The following is a 21,402-nucleotide window of genomic DNA, read 5'->3' as shown; positions in this document are numbered from 1 at the left end:
AGATATGTACATCATGTTGCCTTCTCTTATTGAATTTGTAATGTTTAGATCTTCTTCTCCTTTAGGTTAGCAGCAATATTCAGAACTTAATGCTTCACACCTCTTAGAATTCAGAAGCCTAAAAACAAGAAGCTTTCTCAGTCAGTGTGTATGAACATGCGTGTTCACACTGGCATCGGCAAAAATTATCAGGGTTAGGAGAGGAGGGGTTTTCAGGTCCTCCAATGACCCCCGAGCTTAGAGAGAAAGAGAGTCACAGGAAGCAGCGCCGACCGGGGGTGGGGGTGGGCATGAGAGTGGTGCGATGAGGTGACTGGGAACATCACAGGCCATGGGTGAGGCGACAAACGACTGGATGGGTGGGGAAAAGGTGGGGCAAGAGGAGACGCACCGATAGAGTTGATTTAGCGTGGTGGGGGCAGCGGCAATGGAGGAGCCGCCGAGAACGGCCGGAAGCGGGCATGAGGTAGGGGAGCATGCGGCATCGAGCGAGTGAGTGAGAGAGAGTAGAGGTTAAAGATGAAGTGTGACTGTCCGATCTTGAACCTACGGTTGACAAGGTCAACTAAAGGAAGTCATTTTTTAAGGTGCCTGAAGTTTAGCATGGCCCTTAATGCTGACCTTACCTGAATGCTTACAATCCACATGCAGCACAAAAGAAAATAGAGAGAATTGCACTTTCCATTCATCATGTAGAAACTGGAGGCAAATTTTAGCCCAATAATATAGAAAAAAGAGGTGAAATGAACTAACCAATCCCAAAATGAAGAGAACGCCAACATGAAGGCACCGGCAAAAACGCAAGAAAAAAGAAGGCAAAACACAATTATGGAGACACATGCGAAGCGAGCACCCTACCATATGATCTATGTCTCCCCTACGATGTCGAGAAATAGCCTTCTGCTTTATTTTCCTATATTTAGTGTTAGAAAAAGACTTCGCTTATTTATCACTCTTACTCACAATCATTGACTTAAATAATCCTACATTTTATTGATATGATAATAAAAAAAATAGGCAGTCATAGGGTTTTCGGTTTTACCAGAGGATATCGGTAAAGGTTAAACCGGCCAATAGCCGATTTGCTTTAAATTTGCTCTAAATTTCTTTTTTTTTAATCTCATCTGAAAAATCCAGTTTTCGGTTTTACCGGTCACCTCAGGTAAAATTCTGAAACCGAAAACGTAAACCCTGGTCATCACTGCCCACCAGAGCTTTCATTAGAAAGAACCATAACATCTTAGAGCATCAATGCAAGAAGGTACAGCCGGCGCTAGATGTTAATAAGAACTGAATCATTTGCAGGTCAAATGTCTAGGTGTAACACATGAGACACAGAGGGAGAAAAAAATGTAGTAGCATCTACGAGTTTTACATGAAGATCTCGTACAGGCCTAAGGTAAGGCCTACGATGAGCTAACCGCCTATTCAGATCACAGCAGCTGGCATAGGCAACACGGTGCTCTGCCTGCTGGCTGCACTACAACCCTTGACCTGAGGTATCATCTTCGGACCAAACATCGTGCTTCAATGACAGCTTCTGTTTCCGGCCGTTCCTTCTCCTGCTGGTGTTCTGGCCTCGCATCTTCGGCACTTGCTTTGTGTCACTCATCTGCAGAAGACGAGATGAAACGATAAACTCTGTAAAAGATCCCTGTGAATCAGTCAAGCTAAGGACAAGCTTAAGCGCAACTTTCATATATCACTTGCACACCAGTCCACAGCAAGTTCAAGCTCAGCACCAGCCAATGAAACCGGCATCACTGGTTGGAATATTCTTAAAGAAAAAAGCAAATATGGAATGTCAGATAACAGATTCGGCCTTATCATAAGAGGACTTTTACGGTACACAATACTACTAGTAGAATGACACTAGTATTAGTTAGGGTATTATTGTAAATGGACAATTAATTGATAATTTTTAGGGTTGACTGATGATCATGATCTTGGAGCAGGTTCTTGTCAATTCTGCGGGTTGAATGCTCGCAACGGACGACGAACGCAGTGATCAAGCGGTGGACAACGGTGACTAAACTCATCGGGAAAGGCCATCGTCGCCATGCGAAAGCAGCTGTACGAGCAGAATTCAGGTGCCTTTGACGGTTTCAGGGACGAATACTTACTGGCCATCTCAGAGAACCGCATCTTGATCCTTCTCGAGTTCACGGATGGATTCACCGGTATCGCATCGCACGAGAAGCTCTTATACATCCTCAGCATGTACGAGGCTCTAAGTGATGCTGCTCCCGACCTCCTGATCTTGTTCTGCGGGGCGCGCAAGGAGCTCATTTCTGAGAAGACGCAGGATATCCTCACCAAATTGGCCGACGCGACGAAGACTATGATCAGCGGCCTCATGGCCAAGATCCGAAGTGATTGTTCGCACACGCCGATGAGGGAGCCTGTCATTCCTTTTCTTTCCAATATTGTCCTCATACTAGTCATATTACTCCTAAATACTACTTATACTATTGGTATGAAAGAACACTAGTATTAACAGATCTGGACCGTTGGATGTCTAATACTAGTGTCATTCTACTAGTAGTATTGTGTACCGTAAAAGTCCTCTATCATAAAGCATCCAACTGGTTGGCAATTTAAGGCATTACTAGGAGCGCGGAAAAGTTCCAATAAAGCATGCAGACCAGTCAACAAAGGCACGAGACACTGTAACAATCCAATTATCCAAGGGAGATGTGTAAAGCAGAAAATGACATTTGGGATCCATGTATCTTGTTCAGATGCCAAATTGGAAATAACAATCTCATTGAAAGTTGAAACCTTGTTATCTCCCAAAATGACATGAACATGAGACATATCACATCACAAAGATACAAAAAATCTACCTGCAACTAGCTATATACGAGGAAAGTGGCCCGGCGGACTTGCCTATCAGCTATGACACTTCTGGATAAGTCCTCGTGCCAAGATGCATCCAGTGGTGGAGCTTTTTGTAGCCACTTGATGGGGACCCCCTTCAATGTAAAAAGTTTCAGCAGGGTCCTTCACAGTACTGGACTATCATGTGTTTGTCATGCGTTATGACTTCTAAGTGCCCCGAAGGGATTAGGTGCAAGCATCTAATTGGATCCAGCGAGGGGCCCAGGACCTAGTGTCCTCTGCCAATGAATAGAAGCATAGACAAACAAAAGTTGCCTCCTAGAACCTTTTGAAGAAGGAGCAGCCATGCTAAACTTCTGCTTCTTCCACAGGCTTTAAGAATTCTAATTTCCAGATACAATGGAAAAAATATATGCCATAACATAGGAAGCAACAACAGTGCAAGCAACATCTATGATACCAGACAAAAGAACACAATCGTGTTTTGCATTAAAACAATAAAACAGAACTACAAATCAATGGCACAAGTCATTGTTGTTTTTATAACCATCTCCTATTGATGATTCCCATATGCCTTAGATGCATGGGCCATTGCATGACCACCTTCAAGAATAAATAGCATCTTCCTAACTAGACCACAGTAAGTAATTGTGGCCCCTGCTATGATGCATAATTGCCAAGCAACATGTAATTTGATACTGGTAGGTGTACTTACCCCAAAACAAAAGCCATTACATTGCTGATTCCCTGCGCCAGCTTCAACAGGTCTTGGAGGCTTCCTTGAGTCCATTGCTGATGAACCCCGCTTATTGAATCCGTTACATGCTGGCACCTCTGGTTCCATTACTATAGGAGGCGGCGGAGATGGTGATGATGAAGGTGACGTTGAGGATGTTCTACTTCGGCCTTGCCCCTGGACTTGGTGGCTCTTGGTAGGCCCATTGCAGAACCCTGAGTCAAGATCAGACTGGAACATATCAACAAACAGCTGCTGCAGCTCCTCAAAGGTTTCCTGCCTCTGCAAATCAAACGCCCAATGTTATTACGCTGCTATTTTCATATTTATTTTGGATACATCAGGTCCTGAAAAAAGATGTCAGTTTCCAGCTAGGTTCCGAAAAAATCACCTAAAACATTCAGCTTTTATTATCCACAAAAAACCATGGAACATATGGAGCTTTGATAACAATTCCTTCTTTTTTAAGCCTGACATATGAACATGGAACATACAAACTCCAGTAAAAAACTGTACAGATAATATTGAAGCTTATAGAAGTCCTTTTGGATAGACCAAAGCGTTAAATCATTGGTAACTCATTGTTCATAAAATATCCTAATATAGATTGGATACGAAGGGTCATGTGTGAGGTTAAAAGGTTCACTTTCTTGACTAGCTTGCAACTTCAAGAAAAGAAATTTGCAGATACCCCCTTAGCACCAATGTATATTTTTGTATGTCCCGGAATAAGCATAGTGTTGCTGACAAACTTTAACAAAACCAGGATATTTAAAGGAGGTGTTGCAATGCAAATTAAGCGAATGAGGTGGTACACGTTAAACAGATAAGACCAGCTGGCAGCTGTTAGGTTTGTTTTGATTACTTTTGTTAGAGGAAGTAAATGTTTATGTGCAGCTCCCACCTAGAACTATGAGAAAAAGAAAGTGGTGAGACCAAGAATGTTTGTCCTTGTAACCATAGCTACAATAACTAATTTTGAGTCCTTAAAGAAAGGGTGTGTTAGCATGTAACAACATGTGCTAGCTGGAGTTTCATGCAAATGCATCGTGCTTATGACTTTTGCAGGCAATCACCATCCATTGCAGCTACATTTGTGGTCATGTGCGAAGACTACAAAGAAGCAACTAGAATTAGGACCATAGTGCTATCATCTCTTACCGTTGGCCGGGCCTGGCTCATCATCTGGGACATCTCACCAATGAAGTCACCCATCCCTAGCAGCTGCAACAACAGAAGAAAACATCACCCTACCGTTACAACCAAAATTATGCAGAACAGTCAGAATTAGAATGCTTACACTGTCCTCATTGTCGTATACTCCCACGTCGTAGAGGAACCGCTTGTTGGCGTCAGAGAGGACTGCACAAGAACAATGGGATGGGAGCACGAGGGCCTCCATGCAATAAGTTTACCAGCAGGCTATAGTGGTCTGTTTGGTGGTGTTCGGTTTACTAGTTGGTTAGTCTTTGTAACACGTGGTTTGCCAATATGGAACAAAGCAGTGGGCGGGTGTTGAGAGAAGGAAGATTGAGACCGGAATAGGCGCTCTGGATCTCCTGGAACTTCCCCTTGGCTTCCTCCATGTGCTTCACGCTGCCGGAGGAGGAGCATTTGTCCGGGTGCCATCTCTGAAAAGCAATTGGACAGAATTGTAGGAATCTTTTTCGATGAAGAGAATTTTGAACAGGACCAGAGACCCGTCTAGTGTTGGCATGCATTGGGAATTTAGAGGTATTAGATCAGTATGAAAGTTTAATGCAAATAAAAAGAAATATTGGCACAATTAAATGAGCACCGAGGGGGAGGACGTCCTGGGATTTCATTTAGAGGATGCCGCGCCTTGAACCTGGGTCGGCTCAGTGAAATCGTGCTCGACCAACCGTTAGCACCGTGAGAATCTTGCCAAATATTGGCACAATTGAAGCTAACACAAAGGGGAAATACGAGTTTGATCTAATGATGATGCTAGATTTAGATCACAGTGACTATGTATTCATCTAGCAATCGCAAATGACACAGGACTGCAACACCGGGTCATCGGCACAGGAAAGTACGCATTGAGTTGGGAAAGACAAAATATGATATTTGGCGCCAATCTTTCTACCTCCAAACTCGAAATTACCAGCGGAAAACGTTTCTTTTCACGATAGATTACAGCAGCGCCCACATGGCAGGCTTATAACTAGCATAGTCAAATTCAAGAACCGACATGCAACAGCAGCAACCAGGAACAGAGACCGAGGAATCCAATTGCTCACCATGGCGAGCTTTCGGTAGGCGACCTTGAGCTCGGCGTCGGAGCACTCCTTCTTGAGCCCGAGTACCGCGTAGAGGTCGCTGCCGCCCTCCCCGGCCGCCGCCGCGTCGCCGCACTTCTCTCCCCCGGCGTCCATGCCGTCGTCGCCGGAGACGTCTACCTCCCCCCGCACGCACGCACGCGCTACGTACGAGTACAGCGACGCGAGACCCTGGAGGCGCGCGCGAGTACAGACGCCGGCTGGAGCGGAACAGGGAGAGAGGAGGAAAGCAAGCGGGTATCTCCTCTTCTTCTCCGTTCTCCCCCGCCCACCTGTGTCTCAGGTCGCTCGTCCCCACGCGCCCCAGGAAGCCTCCAGAAACACGGCCACGATACCCACTTGCCTGTTAAATACTTCTGCCTAGAAAATTATCGGGGTTTATTTTTGCGTGCTTCATTGGGCTTTACAACGAGCCAACTAGCCCTGCTTCCAGCCGATACTTTGGAGAACAGGATGTGCCCTCAAAAATATTACTAGTAAAAGCCTCCCAATTAAGCGAAAAATTATCCTTTTTAGGCCATTGTCACTCATATAAGCACCCCCTATATGCAAAAAGTGTGACTACCGACGATGATAAATCGAATTGCCCTTTTGTGTTGCCATGCTTCACCATCTCAAAATTCGAGCACTGAGTTTACCTCAAACTTAGTGCGGAAGTCAATAGTTCTTTGACTCCATTTTGCAATTTCGAATTATGGCTTCTCAAGTTTCTTAGCTTTGAATTTTGATACGGTTATTATATTTGGTGTCATTATAGCTTTCAATTGATAACAGTAGTAGTTAATTTTTTATTCGGAATATGGGAATCACACGAGATTACTTCGAAAAATACACTGTTTTTTTAAAAGAAGTCCTACGAAGCTCATATACAATACATGCGGTCCATGTATGGTCTAAACCTATGGCTTATCTATTACGATGTTGTAGCTTTTTTACTCGGTCAATATTATGGAAAACAATTAGTGAAATGCACTAACACTATTAGTGAAAAGAGTAACCTATAAAAGCACTTGATAATTTGCACACATTTCCTATACTTCAGTTGTCTGAAATCTCACAAATTTCCAGGTGATGGAGTGAACACGAAATTCCAACAAGATTTAGCAGTTGGGTTTTAGGATTTTAGCGTTTTCAGGGATTCTCTATAGTTCTAGGTTTAGAAGAGCCCTGGGGGAGGCATGCCAACCAGGCAAAGGAGGTGGGAGGCAAGTAGGGCGACTATGACATCGCTGACCACGGGCTACACAAGATCACATGTGGGTGGATGAGGAGCTCGATTGGAGTGGTTAGCACGGCGAGGACAGCGATATTCCGCCATTAAAGACAATTGTAGATGGGTATAAAGCGGGGTAATGTGTGCCGAATGGTGTAGATGAGAGAGAATAGGAGCGTGAGAGAATAACGTACGCATTGTGAACCTTCTGGGGAGGCATGCCAACCAGGCGAAGGAGATGGGAGGTGAGCGGGGCGACTATGACATCGCTGGCCGCAGGCTACAAAAGATCACATGTGGGTGAACGAGGGGCTCGATTGCAGTGGTTAGCGCGATGAGGATAGCGACGTCCCGCCATTGAAGACGGTTATAGACGAGCATAAGGTGGGGTAACATGTGCCGAGTGGTGTAGATGAGAGAGAATAAGAGCACGCGAGAATAACGTATGCACTACGAACCTTGTAGGGAGGCATGCCAGGCAGGCAGAGGAGGTGGGAGGCGAGCGGAGCGACTATGACACCGCTGGCCGTAGGCTACGAAAAGACCATAGGTGGATGGACAAGGAGACATCCCACTATTAACATGTGCAGAGTAGCGAAGATGAGAGAGAATAAGAACATGTGAGAATAACCTACACCTCGTTCACGCGGGGTAACGGCTGCTGCACTTTTCTGATCGCGTTGCAGGGTGCACGCGCCCGCAAGTCGTGGCGTGTAGGCCCCGCGTGCCATCACCAGCTATCCGGTGTACGTGCTTCTTTGAAACTACGACCGTGCCACTCCCGTAGTGCACCTGGCTCACGGCGGGGGCGGACGTGATGGCAGCCCCGCGAGCTCTGGCGAGCTTCGGGCGGGACGCCCTCTGTGCGTGGCCCACAACGTTCGGTACATGGTTGCTCACCGTGGAACTGGTGTATGACGAGGACGGCTGCTTTTGTTTGTTAGAGCAAACACCGACGACAGTGATGAGATGAGCAGGGGTGGAGAAGAAAAAGATGAGGCGAAACGGAACAGGGAGACGGGACGATGCCCTATTCGAATCGCCGAGAAGCTTAGATTATCTACAAGTATTATTGTCGTGTCATGGTCAGTGACAGTGGCTGGTTACTAATGATACGATGGCTTTATATGGTACGCTACGGCTAGTGCCTAGTGGTGATCAATCTAATCGATTCCGGTGGGACTCGTGTTGAGTACCTCAGTAGTCGGTAGGTGGCCGGTAGCCCGGTTCCACCAGCCTAAAATTTTGTAACATTCCGGTGGACCATGGCAGAGATTAGTAAATGGTACTAGTACGTACGTGGACTTAGTTGAGTATTATTCTACGTGGTAAGCGGGGTGGCTTTCTTACTTTTCAAAGCTGGGGAAGGAAATACTACTTGCTGTTGGAGCTTTGATGGTCGTGCCATGTTCGACTTTCTTAACCACAGAGCAAAGAGTACAGATGAAGCAGCGTCAGGACGGTATGCATGCCAGGCAGCCACGAATTCACAGATTCGTTGTCACAGTTGTGGTGACGCTCACGACAACCTGACAAAAACTTGAGTTGGCGTTGACCGAGCTGGGCCCATGCTTCAGTGGGCCAGCCCGAGCTTCTTAGCATTGCCCCACAAAGAGCCCAGCCTTCTAATCAGTCGTAACGAAATTCGATTGTGCGGCCTGACCATGTTTCGCCAGTATAGATCTTCTCCGGCATGGAAGGTTCTGCAAAGTGCCAAAGTGTGTTGGCGCATGTTTGGGTTGGGTTTACAACCAAAAGCCCAACCGGCCCAGCGTAGATCGGCCTAATTGCAGGCCGAAAGCACGATTACCCTGCTGAACGGGCTAAAAACGCGCGCGTTCAGTATAGCCAATTCGTCTTTCCCTAAAAGAATTTTTGATTGTTGATAAACTGCAGCTTAAAGGAATGTGATTTCTTGATGGACAACAAGAGCTTTATCTCCAGCCTTAGTAATATTGATGATTCTATTCAGGATTGGAGAATTAAGCAAATAATCAAAGAGATTGTTGAAAATAGATCTTCCATCAATATGGAGTTCCTGCACATTCCTAGGAATGACAATTATATTGCTGATGCTTTAGCTAAGAGTGCTATACATGTTAGAAATAGTAACCAAGTTGTTTCATGTTCTAATATCAACCATCAGAACGGTTGTCCATTAACAAATGCTCTTTGTACATGGTCTCCTTGGTTAAACTTTGTAAAATTTCTTGTGTTTGAATGAAGTGCCCTTAATGGGCGTGCTTCCTTAAAAAAAAAAGTGTCTCCCGGTCCTTCTGGACGCGACAGCACGCCACCTCTCTGAAGCATCTCGAACTTTCGATTCCCCTCGCTTTATACCCCCTTCCATTCCTCACACTACTCCGCCACATCGCTGAACGCGCAGCAGAGCGACACACTCACAGTTGAAGTGCCAGGAAGGAAGCCATGACGGAGCTGTTCGACACGGCCGTGACCAGCCTCCTCCACCTGCCGGAGGTGCTGGACCGCCTTGCCGCCGCGGACGGGGATCGTCGCTCGGCTGGGGACAACGTCCACCACGGCGCGCACGGGCACGGGCACGCCCGCATCCATGGCCTCAGCGGCGGCGGCGCACCGGTGGACATCGTGGAGACCCCCGGCGAGTACACCTTCCTGCTCGACGTCCCCGGTCTCTCCAAGTCCGACATCCAGGTACGTACATGGCGCAACTCTCCGCTTCTTGGATTCGTGGCGAACTAGGAATGAGTAGTCTGACATTGGGCGTGTTTCTTGGGCGCGCGCGCAGGTGACGTTGGAGGAGGACCGGGTGCTGGTGATGAAGGGCGGCAACGGGAAGCGGAAGCGGGAGGAGGAAGGCGAGGGGTGCAGGTACATCCGTCTCGAGCGGCGCGCGGCGCCGCGGTCGTTCGTGCGCAAGTTCCGCTTGCCGGAGGACGCGGACACGGGCACGGGCGGCATCGCGGCGCGCTGCGAGAACGGCGTGCTCACGGTCACCGTCAAGAAGCAGCCGCCGCCGGAGAAGAATACCAAGTCCGTCCAGGTTACCATTGCCTGAGGCTCGAGCCGCGGGACGTTGGAGCAATCAATCGGTAGTGGCAATGTAGTCGTAGAAGAAGAAAGTGGGGAGCAGTGGACTGTGAGGGGTAGAACTGTACGTAGAAGGTTGCATGCTCTGCCCAATGTATCCATGTAGAACAGTAGAAGTCGATGATGTGCTTCTTTTGTGATTTTAGCTACGCTATGGAGCTATCCATGTGCGAATTACTATCTGTTAATTCCCTACTCCTGAAAACTTTTCGTTTGTGTTCCAAACTAACGCCTTCATGACCCTCGCCAAATTGCGGGTTACCACTGTTCAGTACCAAGGCCCCTGCCGCGGCCGCCGCCGCCGCTTTTTTTTCTCGATCTAAATTTCGTCCAATTTGGTTTGTTCCATCTGGTTAAAATTCGATTCTTTTGTGTGCTCCAGTTCGAAAAGAAATGGAGTACAAGGTTTGCCGCACCCCCAATCTTCTGCCGGTCAAACTTGCAAAAAATCTGGTGAGAATGTGGCTCGCCCGAGTGCTTCTTCCCTCGCGCCTTTCGCATGTTGCAAACTTGCAGGTTACCCCACCTGTCCCTGCTCTTGTGTTTCCTTCCTTCGAAACTGGCATTATTAGAACAGAAATATAAACTGAATTCCTAGCTAGATCCATAAAGCAAAGCAAAGCAAGGCATTCGCATGACAATAGCACCAACCCATACGGCAGCGTTCAGACAAGGAACGTTGCTTGAACACAAAGGATCCTCTTTACAGAGAGCAAAGTCACGGGTAGCACGAGTACTGTTCATGATAAATACTGTGCTGTTCTGTACATCGAAGGATGATCTATTTTCAATTTAACGGCTCACATCAAAGTAAAATCCAACTGCTCACATCGGATCTCTGCGTAAAGTCAGAGGACCTTTCCTTGTGACCAAGCAAGAGCGACAGCTGAAAGGAAAGGTTCGCCCTTTCCGTCGCTTGCCTGACTGCCTCCTAGATTCTTCCCCCGGTGTAGATGCCCGCATCTCGACGCGGCCCGCACGGTCCGCGGTGCTGCGCTGCACCAGAAGGCGCCAAGCTGCCAACTTCACGGCCGGGCCAGAAGCGAACACCAATTGGTGGCGACAGAGCTCGTTCTTGGCTCGCTTCGTCCGTGGCATCGCCGTTAGGGATTCGATAATTCGGCTCACGGATGTGGACCGTGTCGCCCTCTTGATATCGATCCATGCTCGCTGAGGCACGGTGGAGGGGTGTGCATAATTGACATGGCAGAAACCCTTGCCGCTAGGAGTGAGACCGAGGAGGACAGTCGGCTGGGGCTCAGTGTGAAGTTCCCACACCCACCCGAGTTTGATTCCTGAGATCGGCATGTGTGCTCGCTTGGGGGATTCTCGCAGGGTAACTGGCTGGGCGGTTCGAGTCCCCTCGTTCCTGACAGAAAAGCTCGGCAACAAAAAAAAAAACAGACTGAGATCGGCATGTTGCTTTCTCACATTGTGCCTTTGAGATCAGTCACCTCAGCGGTCAAGACCACCTTTCCAGCACAAGTAGAAAATGTTCGCTACGAGAACAAAGTTGTCTATGTTACTATTCGGTGGACCTCTCCCGGCACAGTGCTAGCGACTGCTTGAATGGAATTGGACCTCAGAAGCCAGGCTCGGTACCTGTACCTGTCACCCGCCCACTGTTCTTGACGCTTGAAGGATCGGTGACGGTGAGACTCTCTCATTCGTACGCAGTGAATTATTGCTCGTAACTCAACGGGGCCCTGACTTCCCGGCTCCAGTCTCCCGAGCCTTCTCCAGTTCTCTAGTCGGCCAGTCCTACCCTGCACCTCGTCAGTCACTCAATCGGCTGACGCCCACAGCGCCAACTGATGGACTACTGTGCACTCTCTCTCCCGCTGTAGTCCGTGTCCATCTGATCCGCCATCGCTGCATGCACCGGGCATGAAGTACACGGCAGGCAGCCCGCCGCCGAGAGCTAGTAACGGCGTGCTCGACGGCAGTACCGCGACTTGGACGACCGGAGAAAGGAGGAGGGATTTATAAGTGCAGGGAAAAGTGAAGCGCTAGACGAATAATGTGAGATGCTTGTTTGATACTACGGTATTGTTTGACAGAGTTTAGCTTTCAGCTCTATCTCAATCTAGAATTTATATTTTAAAATAAAATAGTTTAAACATCTATTTTTAGTTTAAATAAAAGTAAAATGACTCACATAAACATCCCAACTTATCCATAACTTTAATTTTACAATTTTTTAAAGCTAATCTGTTCAAAGAACTCTCGGAAATGCTTTAGTCCCGATCAGTACAGATGGGCCTGGTTGGCGCATTTAGACCAGATTAGCCCATTTAGAAAGAAAAAAAAAATCCAAAAATTCATTAAAAATTCAAAAAACCGTGCCTAGTGCCAGCCGTTTGGCCGGGCCCATTTGGCCAGCTCTGCGACCACCGCTGCCGAAAAGTTTGGAGTGCGCGGCGCCTTTAGAAAAGTTGTTACTTGGACGCATGAGGATGAGGTGTCTCTGTAACTCTGTTGTACTTGCTGGCCCCAAATTAGGCCTTTTTTTTTTCGGAGCCAGCTACTGTTCTTAGTGCTGCTCTTTTAATTTCATTTCTACTTGCTACCATCTCTTTCTCAATCTTTGATCGACGAGATGAACTTGTCGTGTTTATTAGGTACTACGCCTCGTCAATTAAGAAGACACTCTGCCTAAGCGTAACAATGAGATGGTCTGCCAAACGGAAACCGATGAGCTTTGCTTCGGCGACTCGTACGGCCGTATCAGAGACGCTCGATTGGAAACCGGACGGCTGAGATTGGCATACACAGATGATTCTCCACGAGCAGAGCGGACAACCAATCCAGTCCGTTCTGATCGTGGTCCTTGTCCGGCTGATGACGATGCACGGAGCCATGGCGTCGGTTGCTTTTCTGCAGCCCCCTGTAGCGAGCGAAAGCAAGAGGTGCCTTTCTGCAGCGGTCGCTGTATAGTCCATGCGTCTAACCTGCCGCTCTTTCGCGTTTTATTCATCGCACTGAGGTCTTCCCAGTTGTGCAATATATGTGGTGTTGTACCTTCTAACTATAAATAATCAAATTTTAGTTTTAATCACGGTGTGTTTTAGTAAAATTGAATTTTCTTTCAGTCATAGATGTCGTCCACCGATTGCGAGACATCTATGGTAATTTTGTGAGTGAATATGTGTTGTGGTGTGAGTGTAGAATTTTTTAAAATAATATCATTTTATCAGAAAAATACAAAAAATAATGAAAATAGGAAAATTGTAGATATACATGTCAGTCAGCATTCTAATTGCCGACTAGTCTCTTGTTCTGTGGATGATATAAAAAAATCATAATGTATTCCTATGATCTTAAATAGAAATGATCTTTATATAAAAATTAAATATATCTACGATATCTACAACTTTAGCACTTTTTATTTGAATCCATTTAAATATAAAAAAGTGGCTATAAATTTTATATCTAGAAAATTACTTGTCAGCATATCAAATAACGATAGGCTATCCAATTACCGATAAGGGACTATTCGGTAATTAGAGTACCGACTGATAGCTATATATATATATATGTATGTATATATAGTATGTATGTATTTTTTCCATTTTAAATCATATTTATAATTTATTTATAAATAATATTATTTCAAAAAAACTTCTACACGTATATATGTGAGTCTATAAGTTGTAACGGTGTTTATAAAAAAAAATATGTTCGTAACCTGTTTTGGAGTGTAATTATGATTTTACATATTTTGACTTTATGATTTTACTTCTATTTTTTAAAATTGGAACTTACACTTGCTACTATTCTATTATGGCAATTAACGGTGTGAATTGGGTTCTAAAAAGATACTATGCCCTTGCATGCTCTCGCGGCGAGCTCGCCCGCCCGCCTAAGCACCCTCGTGGTGCTTGCGAGCGAGCGAGCGAGCTCGCCCTCCTGTGTGCCTCCCGCAAGCGCGTTGCGTTGTGCCGCTCGCCCTTCTGCGGTATGGATGGGTCACGTGGTAGAGAAAAGAGTGAGAGGGCAATATGGTTATTTAGATATTTTTTAACTATTATCTTTTTTATTTTATTTTTTTTAATCAGTCTACCTGTGACGGGAGTTAAAACTAAAAGTAAACGGCTCCTTTCTTTAAAAAATAGTAAAAACATAAAATCTAAAAAGTATGAGTAAAACCTAAAATCACAAAATCTAAGAAGTTTGAGTAAAATCTAAAAAGTAAGAGTAAAATCAGAAAGATACTACTAAGTATTATTCTAGTATTATTCTAGGGCAATTGTGTCTGTATCCCTGTTTTAAAGTTGATTATTTTTACGATCTCCTCCCTCTAATGAATGAATAAGCAGTTCGAAAAAAATTCGCATGATCTTGATCAACCAACCAGATGAAGAGAATTTTTGTGCTTCTACTCAACGTTATCACTTCGTATCAGGAAAAGATTTGACAGGGCAGATGGCTCCATGCATGTCCATGCTCACATGCTAGAATTATCGGTTTGGATTTGTGCACGTCATAAAGCTCGACCATGGCCGCTCATGTGTTCCCAGCCAGTGATATTTTCGATCAGTCTTGCCGCCTCTGGAAAAGGTTGTTGGCACTGTATGTGATCCTGCCGTGCGCATGGCTATCAGATGGGTGTTTTCAAAGAGCAGCGTGAAGCTGACTGTGGAGTATATTGGTTACTCCTTCAAGTGCACACTTGGAAAATGGAACGGGTGGTGAACAGCTGTATCGGTAGGGGCCGGATTTTCTTTGTGGTTCTGAAGCATAAACAACAAAGCAACAATAGTTCAAACTCCATTAGTCAGAATTTTTTTTGATGACACTTCATCTATGTCGTGTTTCCATCTTCATAGAAGAACTATTTTAATGGTTTTTTATACGATTAATTATATGCATATTGAGAAATCAAATTAAGATGTAACTTGATTTATATGTGATAAGTGATTGACATATGTGTTGATTTGGTTTAATGTTTGCTTGGACTTGTTGGAGTTGGAGTTGTTTGTTTTAGAGTCCAGGAAAAATGTGCTTACAGAATCATAGAGAGTCTTTAAATGTTATGTTTGTTCGTTTTGATATACTCTCTCTGATTGTAAATATAAGTCGTTTTAATCTCCTCAACTATTCTCTAAATATAAGTCATTCTCAAACTTCTATACACTTTTTTCTCTTTTTTTCCCTTCTTGCCCTTATTTAATAAATGCTATCACTCTCACAAATGAATAGGTTATCTTTTCCAATGCAGAATAAATAAGGGGCAACAAGGTCATTTGATCTACTTTCTTAATCCTTGTGCATAAGTCTAAAACGACCTATATTTGCAATCGGAGGGAGTAATTGTTAGCAACCTTACATTTAATATTATTTTGCGCTATTCTGATCACGAGAGAGCGATAAAGCTTCTCTATGCTCTTGACCGTGGTATATGGAAAGTTAATCTTAAGCATTAAAGAGTCACCAAGTTACAACACGTTAACTTGTGATGAATTCTTTAGCAAGCTTAAGTCCACCGATATGGCTAAGGCAGCTCGGATCGGTCTCGGAAACCCTTTGTCTCAAAGTATGACGTTGGTTTTCAAACCTAGTAGTGGCAATCAAGCTGTAGCTAGTTTTTCTTGTACTAACACTTCACATAGTGGATTTACTTTGTCTTCCTTGGTTTCTATCACAGAGGAGCAGGTGGACGCACTGGATGATGAGGACATGCGCTCATTGAAAAGAAGTTCACTCGTTTTTACAACAACAGAAGAGACCGAAGGAGAGGGGGTTCTCGTGCTTATTTTGAGTGTGGTGAAACCACTCACTTCAAGGTGGATTGTCCCAAGCTCAAGAAGAGGAGGACACTGACTATGACTACAATAAAGAATAAGAAGAAGAACAAGAAGCCACTTCAAAAATAATTGAGACAAAATAGCCAAGAAGGCGGCCAATGCGGCTTCTAGGGCATTTGTGGTGGCACTCAGCGACATCGACACCTCTTCACGCTCGGAGGAGAGCTCGAGGATTGAGGAATCGCAAGTGAAGAGCAAGAAGAAGATCAAGGACTTCACCGACCTCTTCTTCATGGCGGATAACAACGACAACGACAGCGACCCCGAGCTTGATCCTTTCGAGGTATTGTCTTCTTACGATCAACTTTCTATCCAAATTGATACCTTGAATGATGCTCTTGTTAGCCATTTGCGTGGGGACAGGACCTGGCAGACCAAGCGAAAAGGATGGCGCAGGTGTGGTAGCGATGACACAGACCCTGCAGACCAACAGGGCAAGTGGAATGCGGCCACTTGCCATAATATTGGGCATAGATTAAAAGGATTAGCTAGGCCGTCCCTATGTAAGTCCTCTCTCGCTGGATATATAAAGGGAGGGACACACGGGGAAGAGAGGAAGTGTATCCAGTTCATTCAGACACATATCAAAAAATACATATGATGTAGGGCTATTATTCTCAGGGAGGTCCGAACCTATATAACCCCCGATGTTCTTGAGTTCATCACACGCACACAACTAGGACATATAGCCCTAGGATGCATATCACGCACCCATCATCAGGTATAACTCAGTATCATTATCAGGAGCAACCCTCGACATTTGGCGCGCTAGATAGAGGGTGTATTTTTCGCATGTTGGTAAATTTCTGTAATGTGTTTGAGCTACCCATGGCTGGATCCACCACTACCGACGAGAGTGGATCCAAGGACTCGAGTTGTCGTGGGGTGTTCACCATGAAGTAAGATCCAGACAAGCCCAAGGGCCGCAGAGACCTTCACGCTACTTGGTCCTGACGATAGACTCCAGGCCGTGTGCCTTGGGGGAAAACCACCCTAGCAACTACAGGGCCGTTCGAAAAGTCCCCATCCATGCCGGGATGGTTCGCCAGCCACCCGTGCGTTCCCCTCTTTTTACGGAATGACCCAGAGCCGTTGGTAAGATAAGATCCCTAATTAGGGAAAAGAGTACCCTGAAGCTAACTAGATATGAGCCCTCTTTGAGCAGGTTCATCCGGAGGACGAAAAAAGGGTCTTCCACTCTTCAATTTTTCTTAAAGAAAGAATAGTCATTTTTTTTTGCAGATAGCAGGAAAAGAAACAGCTTGTTCAAAACATCCCCCACCAACTAGCGATCTCCTCAGGTACATAGTTCAGTTATTTTTTTTCCAATTATTAGACGATATTACACAATATAAGGTTCTATTAACTGGAATACGTGAAACGCCTGTACAAGGGTCAATATACCAACTAGCGATAAGGGACTCACTACTAGGTGTAACCCAATTACATATAGGGCGCTAGTGCTCGAGCCAGCCAACGGCGATGCTCTGATGTAAGAAAGCTAGAGAGACGCTTCATCGGCTTTGAAGTCTAGCACTGTCCCTCGCAACGATAACTTCTTAGGGCGGTGAGCTGGACCATCTGGCCTCTTCTTGCGCACCTATCCTAGTCAGAGTCTTTGAAAAAAAGATTCACATGACCACCCACTACGGTCTCGGACCGACGTAGAAGGGATGCTCTGCCTGGAAATGGAGCACCAGAGGCAACGCCTTTGGAAGCAACGCCTCCTTAGGTGTCGTCGACCTCGGGTGGTCATCATGTGGTCGATTTGCTTGATTCGGGTACGACCTGGATGGATCATATCCTAAACTACCTTCAGAATAAAGCAACCCCTGACGATGATATGTCAACAGAAAAGGTCATGCGGTAAGGTCATCGAAGGAGCAATGACTTTTTACTGAAATACGTTACCCAGGAAGGGGGAGCACAGCGTTTCCCAACATCCTTGGAGGCATCAGTGGTGGCCGTGTTTCATACCGCTCCCTGGTCAAAAAAGCGTTCCGGTAAGGATTCTCTCGGCCTACGGCCCTCCAGGATGCTTGCAAGCTGATGAAATAATGTGTGCTATGGCTGTACCATGACCGATATATCAACCTACCAGCCCAAGCTCCAAATAACTACTAACCACGAGACTTGATTTGCCTGTCAACCACCTTAGATGGCCAACTACTCGGGTAGTGACCAGGTGGCGTCGTGGGAGGGTGATACAGACCCCAGCGAAGAGCTTCGCGATCGTGTTCTAAATCCAAGCAGCCCAATGCCGACAAAATCCCAGGTATTTCTACAACCACAAGGTTCGGAACGGACACTAGTCGCGAGCAACCCCGATGTGGTCTATAGTTCCCGACCTGGCATGGTCAAGTCCGCCACGGAGGTCGACCTCAAATCACACAGCTCGCGGAACATCCGTTCTATATGTAAGGCAGCTCAGAAATGAGCATGTTTTACTATTTTGTAGAGCCTTCCAGACAAGTATGGAAACATGGCTTGTAAGTCTTTTAAAGTTCTAGAAACTAGGCTCCCTATTTTGCAGGATTTCACGAAGAGAAACAATTTCCCCAAATTGTAAGTATTTTCGTTTCAAAGGCTTGACCGCCTACTCAGAGTTTTTCTTCTTCTGACCAGACGATCGGGGGCTAGAACTATTACAATCTGTGTTTGGTTCCCTAGCAGCCAAGTTTTTTTCCACCCAATCGCTCACCTTGATGGGGGTGAGAACCAAATGTAGCCACTCATGCAAAGTCAAAGTATAGACGCTTGTGTGATCATGACCATAAGGCCACAGGTCCCAATTCAGATCGAGCGTTGGTTGCCACCGAGGGGCTTATCATGATGAGGGCCACCCTAACGACCACAAGGTCATAGGTACCAAATTAAGTCGGGCGTTGGTTGCCACCGAGGGACTTGTCGGACCAAAAGTCATCATGAGTGCAGGAACCTAACTCACGAGCGACTACGCCATGGAACAAAAGCAAGCCACTCACACAAAGTCAAAGGTATAGACGCTCGTAGGATCGCGACCACAAGGCCACGGGTCCCAATTCGGGTCGAGCGCTAGTCGCCACCGAGGGGCTTGTCATGCTAAGGGCCACCCTAACGACCACAAGGCCACATGTTTCAAATCAGCTCGGGCATTGGTCGCCGCTGAAGGGCTTATCGTGCTAAGTCATCGCGAGCGCTTGGAACCTAACTCATGAGCAGTGCAACGTGATCCCCCCATGCATGGCAAGCATTCCTAATCTACTCGCTACCCGAGCGCATATAAATTTTCTTAAATAACAAGTCCTCTCATTACAAAGAAACACCCCGAGCAACACATAGGGGCTGGCGTTAACTTTCTTATCAGTACATATGGGACCCAAAAATATATGGTAGGGGATCAAACTAAACAGTCTAAAAAAGAGAATGAACGACAAGCAAATATAGGTCAGCCTGACCTCGAAGCTCCTCCGTGGTCCTCGTAGCGTCGACAAAGACTTCAGAGACTACTGGGATAAGGACAATATCTGGAAAATGATACTAGGCGTAGGTCAAGGCAAGGCAGGTGCGGTGGCTCCAACATCCAGCAAGTGGTCACCCACCGTTACGCGAATCCTATCCTCGAGATCACAGGCCTCCTCGAAGGCCACCAAAAGCCAGTCAATATGATCGGTCACGTTGTTCCTGGGTGTTGGGTGAACCTGAATGCCAACGAACTAGAGCAACGAGTCCCGAAAGGGGTAAAAGCCCGGTTAAGACGATCGTAGAACTTTTCATGCCGCTCTTCGTTCTCCTTGACCATCTGCTCCTGGTTCCTCCTTGCCGCGAGGAATTCACCCTGAAAGCGGCTAGGCGATCGTAGAACTATTCTCACTGTTGGTCATTCTCTCTGGTCATTTGCGCCAGGTCCCACCGTACTGTAAGCAGCTTCTCCCGATAAGCTGGTCGATAAATAGGACAAGAGACATGTAGGAGTCAGCTGGTCAAAATTTTAATCGGCTAGCCTAAGACTGCACGTAGCTCAGATGGTCGGACCAACGTGCCTTAGAGATCATTATGCAGACTCCCTCGCTCAACCGTAAAACCCTGCTCACACTTAGCCACTGCCTTCCGAGTACGCTGTCGTTGAAGTCATCGTTAAGCGTGGTCGAGGGCACACTGCAAGCAGAGGGGCCGGTCGGCTCTAGCCACGCTCCGTTTATGGGCGTGGTTAGGGGGCTCGGAGTGAGCACCAAGTTCTGACATGTTGTGGATTACGACCACAGCGATGACACAGGCTTATTAGAAAACAAAAGGCATCATCCAGATATATTACAAAATCAGAGTTACTGCCCGGTTCTTACTCATCGGCTGTCTCCACCCTAAAAACATATCTACGAAATCTACAGCCTCTTGGCACTCTTGCTGCAGCTTCTCCTCGGCTTCAGGTCTGGTGGCCGCGACTCCCTCCCGAATGATGTCTAGATCGAAGTTAGGGTCACAACTGTGGTGGCACCGGAGGATGTACCCTGTAGTCTCCCTTACTGCCTCTGCCACGTCCTTCACGGCTCTCACTGCCAGGATACCCGGGAGCTCAGAAAACCTCTTTGAGAGAACCTCGGTGGCATGGGCCCAGGACATGGCTGTGGGTCGTGACTGCGGCTCAATGATGTCTAGCCCGAGGTTCCCAAAGGGATCCACCAATGCCTTAAAGGAATCCAGGAGAAGGCCGTGGGTGGTATGCTCGTCCGCCTTGAGTTGGAGGTTCTCGGTGGTGAGTGCAGCTTGCTGGTGATGGAGCTCGTCGTACTTCTGCTGAAGCACGAAACTCGCCTCCTTCTCCTAAACTAGCTGCCTCTCCAGTTCGTCGCACCTACTTGCCACCGCCTCCTTATCAGTAACCATCTTGTAGACCGAGGCCAGGAAACGGGCGACCACAGAGAACAGGTTGAATTCCAGAAGGGGCTCCATGATTTGCTCCGTTGGCACATGAGTCACGATTTGTACTCCCAGGGCCGAGGACGACGCTGGAGGTGTGACCGGAATGCCCTGCTGTGGTGCCAGAGGGGGACTCACGACTGGGGCCGTAGGAGTGGTTGAGGGCCTGCAACAACAACGGAACCACAAAATCTAAAGGAGAATACAAACTCGATGTATCCTACACCTTCCAGAGAACTCATCGCGAACGCGGAGACGTGAGCACGAGCCTAGTCCTCGCAAAGCCACTAGACTGATTGTTCGAGGAGAACAGGCCTACGGACGACCCACGGATGTGCTTGGACGCGTCCAGGACAGACGAGTCCCCCGTCGGTCTTTTCCCCCTAAGTGCAGACACTCGGTCGGCAGCGGCATGATCGCTCTTGGTCTGGGCAGAAAGGGTCTGGTCGAGGGATGTTTGGTTGGTGGGCACCTGGTCAGGGTGACGCTGGTTGGAGCGACGTGGGTCAACCCCGTACTGGACAGTGCCACTCTCAAGAC

General features: G+C 46.7%; 2 protein-coding genes across 4 annotated transcripts; one reads left to right on the top strand and one right to left on the bottom strand.

Annotated features, from left to right (window-relative positions):
• Window positions 1-1,280: 1,280 nt before the first annotated feature.
• LOC133921070 (uncharacterized) lies at window positions 1,281-6,198 on the bottom strand. Of its 3 annotated transcripts, none has more exons than XM_062365793.1 (6): window positions 5,839-6,198; window positions 5,115-5,208; window positions 4,878-4,939; window positions 4,739-4,801; window positions 3,557-3,859; window positions 1,281-1,612 (listed from the first exon to the last, which is right to left on the bottom strand). In XM_062365793.1, the coding sequence occupies exons 1-6, from the start codon at window positions 5,971-5,973 to the stop codon at window positions 1,481-1,483; spliced, it is 789 nt and encodes a 262-aa protein (XP_062221777.1). In that variant the 5' UTR covers window positions 5,974-6,198; the 3' UTR covers window positions 1,281-1,480. The 3 variants fall into 3 exon arrangements, with proteins under 3 accessions (XP_062221777.1, XP_062221779.1, XP_062221778.1); XM_062365795.1 differs by lacking the exon at window positions 1,281-1,612 and adding an exon at window positions 1,632-1,777; XM_062365794.1 differs by lacking the exon at window positions 1,281-1,612 and adding an exon at window positions 2,558-2,975.
• A 3,211-nt stretch (window positions 6,199-9,409) lies between these two features.
• Window positions 9,410-10,384, top strand: LOC133921068 (18.6 kDa class III heat shock protein-like). The gene is made up of 2 exons (XM_062365787.1): window positions 9,410-9,763; window positions 9,858-10,384. The coding sequence occupies exons 1-2, from the start codon at window positions 9,518-9,520 to the stop codon at window positions 10,125-10,127; spliced, it is 516 nt and encodes a 171-aa protein (XP_062221771.1). The 5' UTR covers window positions 9,410-9,517; the 3' UTR covers window positions 10,128-10,384.
• The last annotated feature ends 11,018 nt before the right edge of the window (window positions 10,385-21,402 follow it).

This window comes from Phragmites australis, chromosome 6 (assembly GCF_958298935.1).
Source record: "Phragmites australis chromosome 6, lpPhrAust1.1, whole genome shotgun sequence".
NCBI lineage: Eukaryota > Viridiplantae > Streptophyta > Magnoliopsida > Poales > Poaceae > Phragmites > Phragmites australis.
The sequence above is the reverse complement of the archived record's forward strand: the minus strand, read 5'-3'. Positions and strand labels throughout refer to the sequence as shown.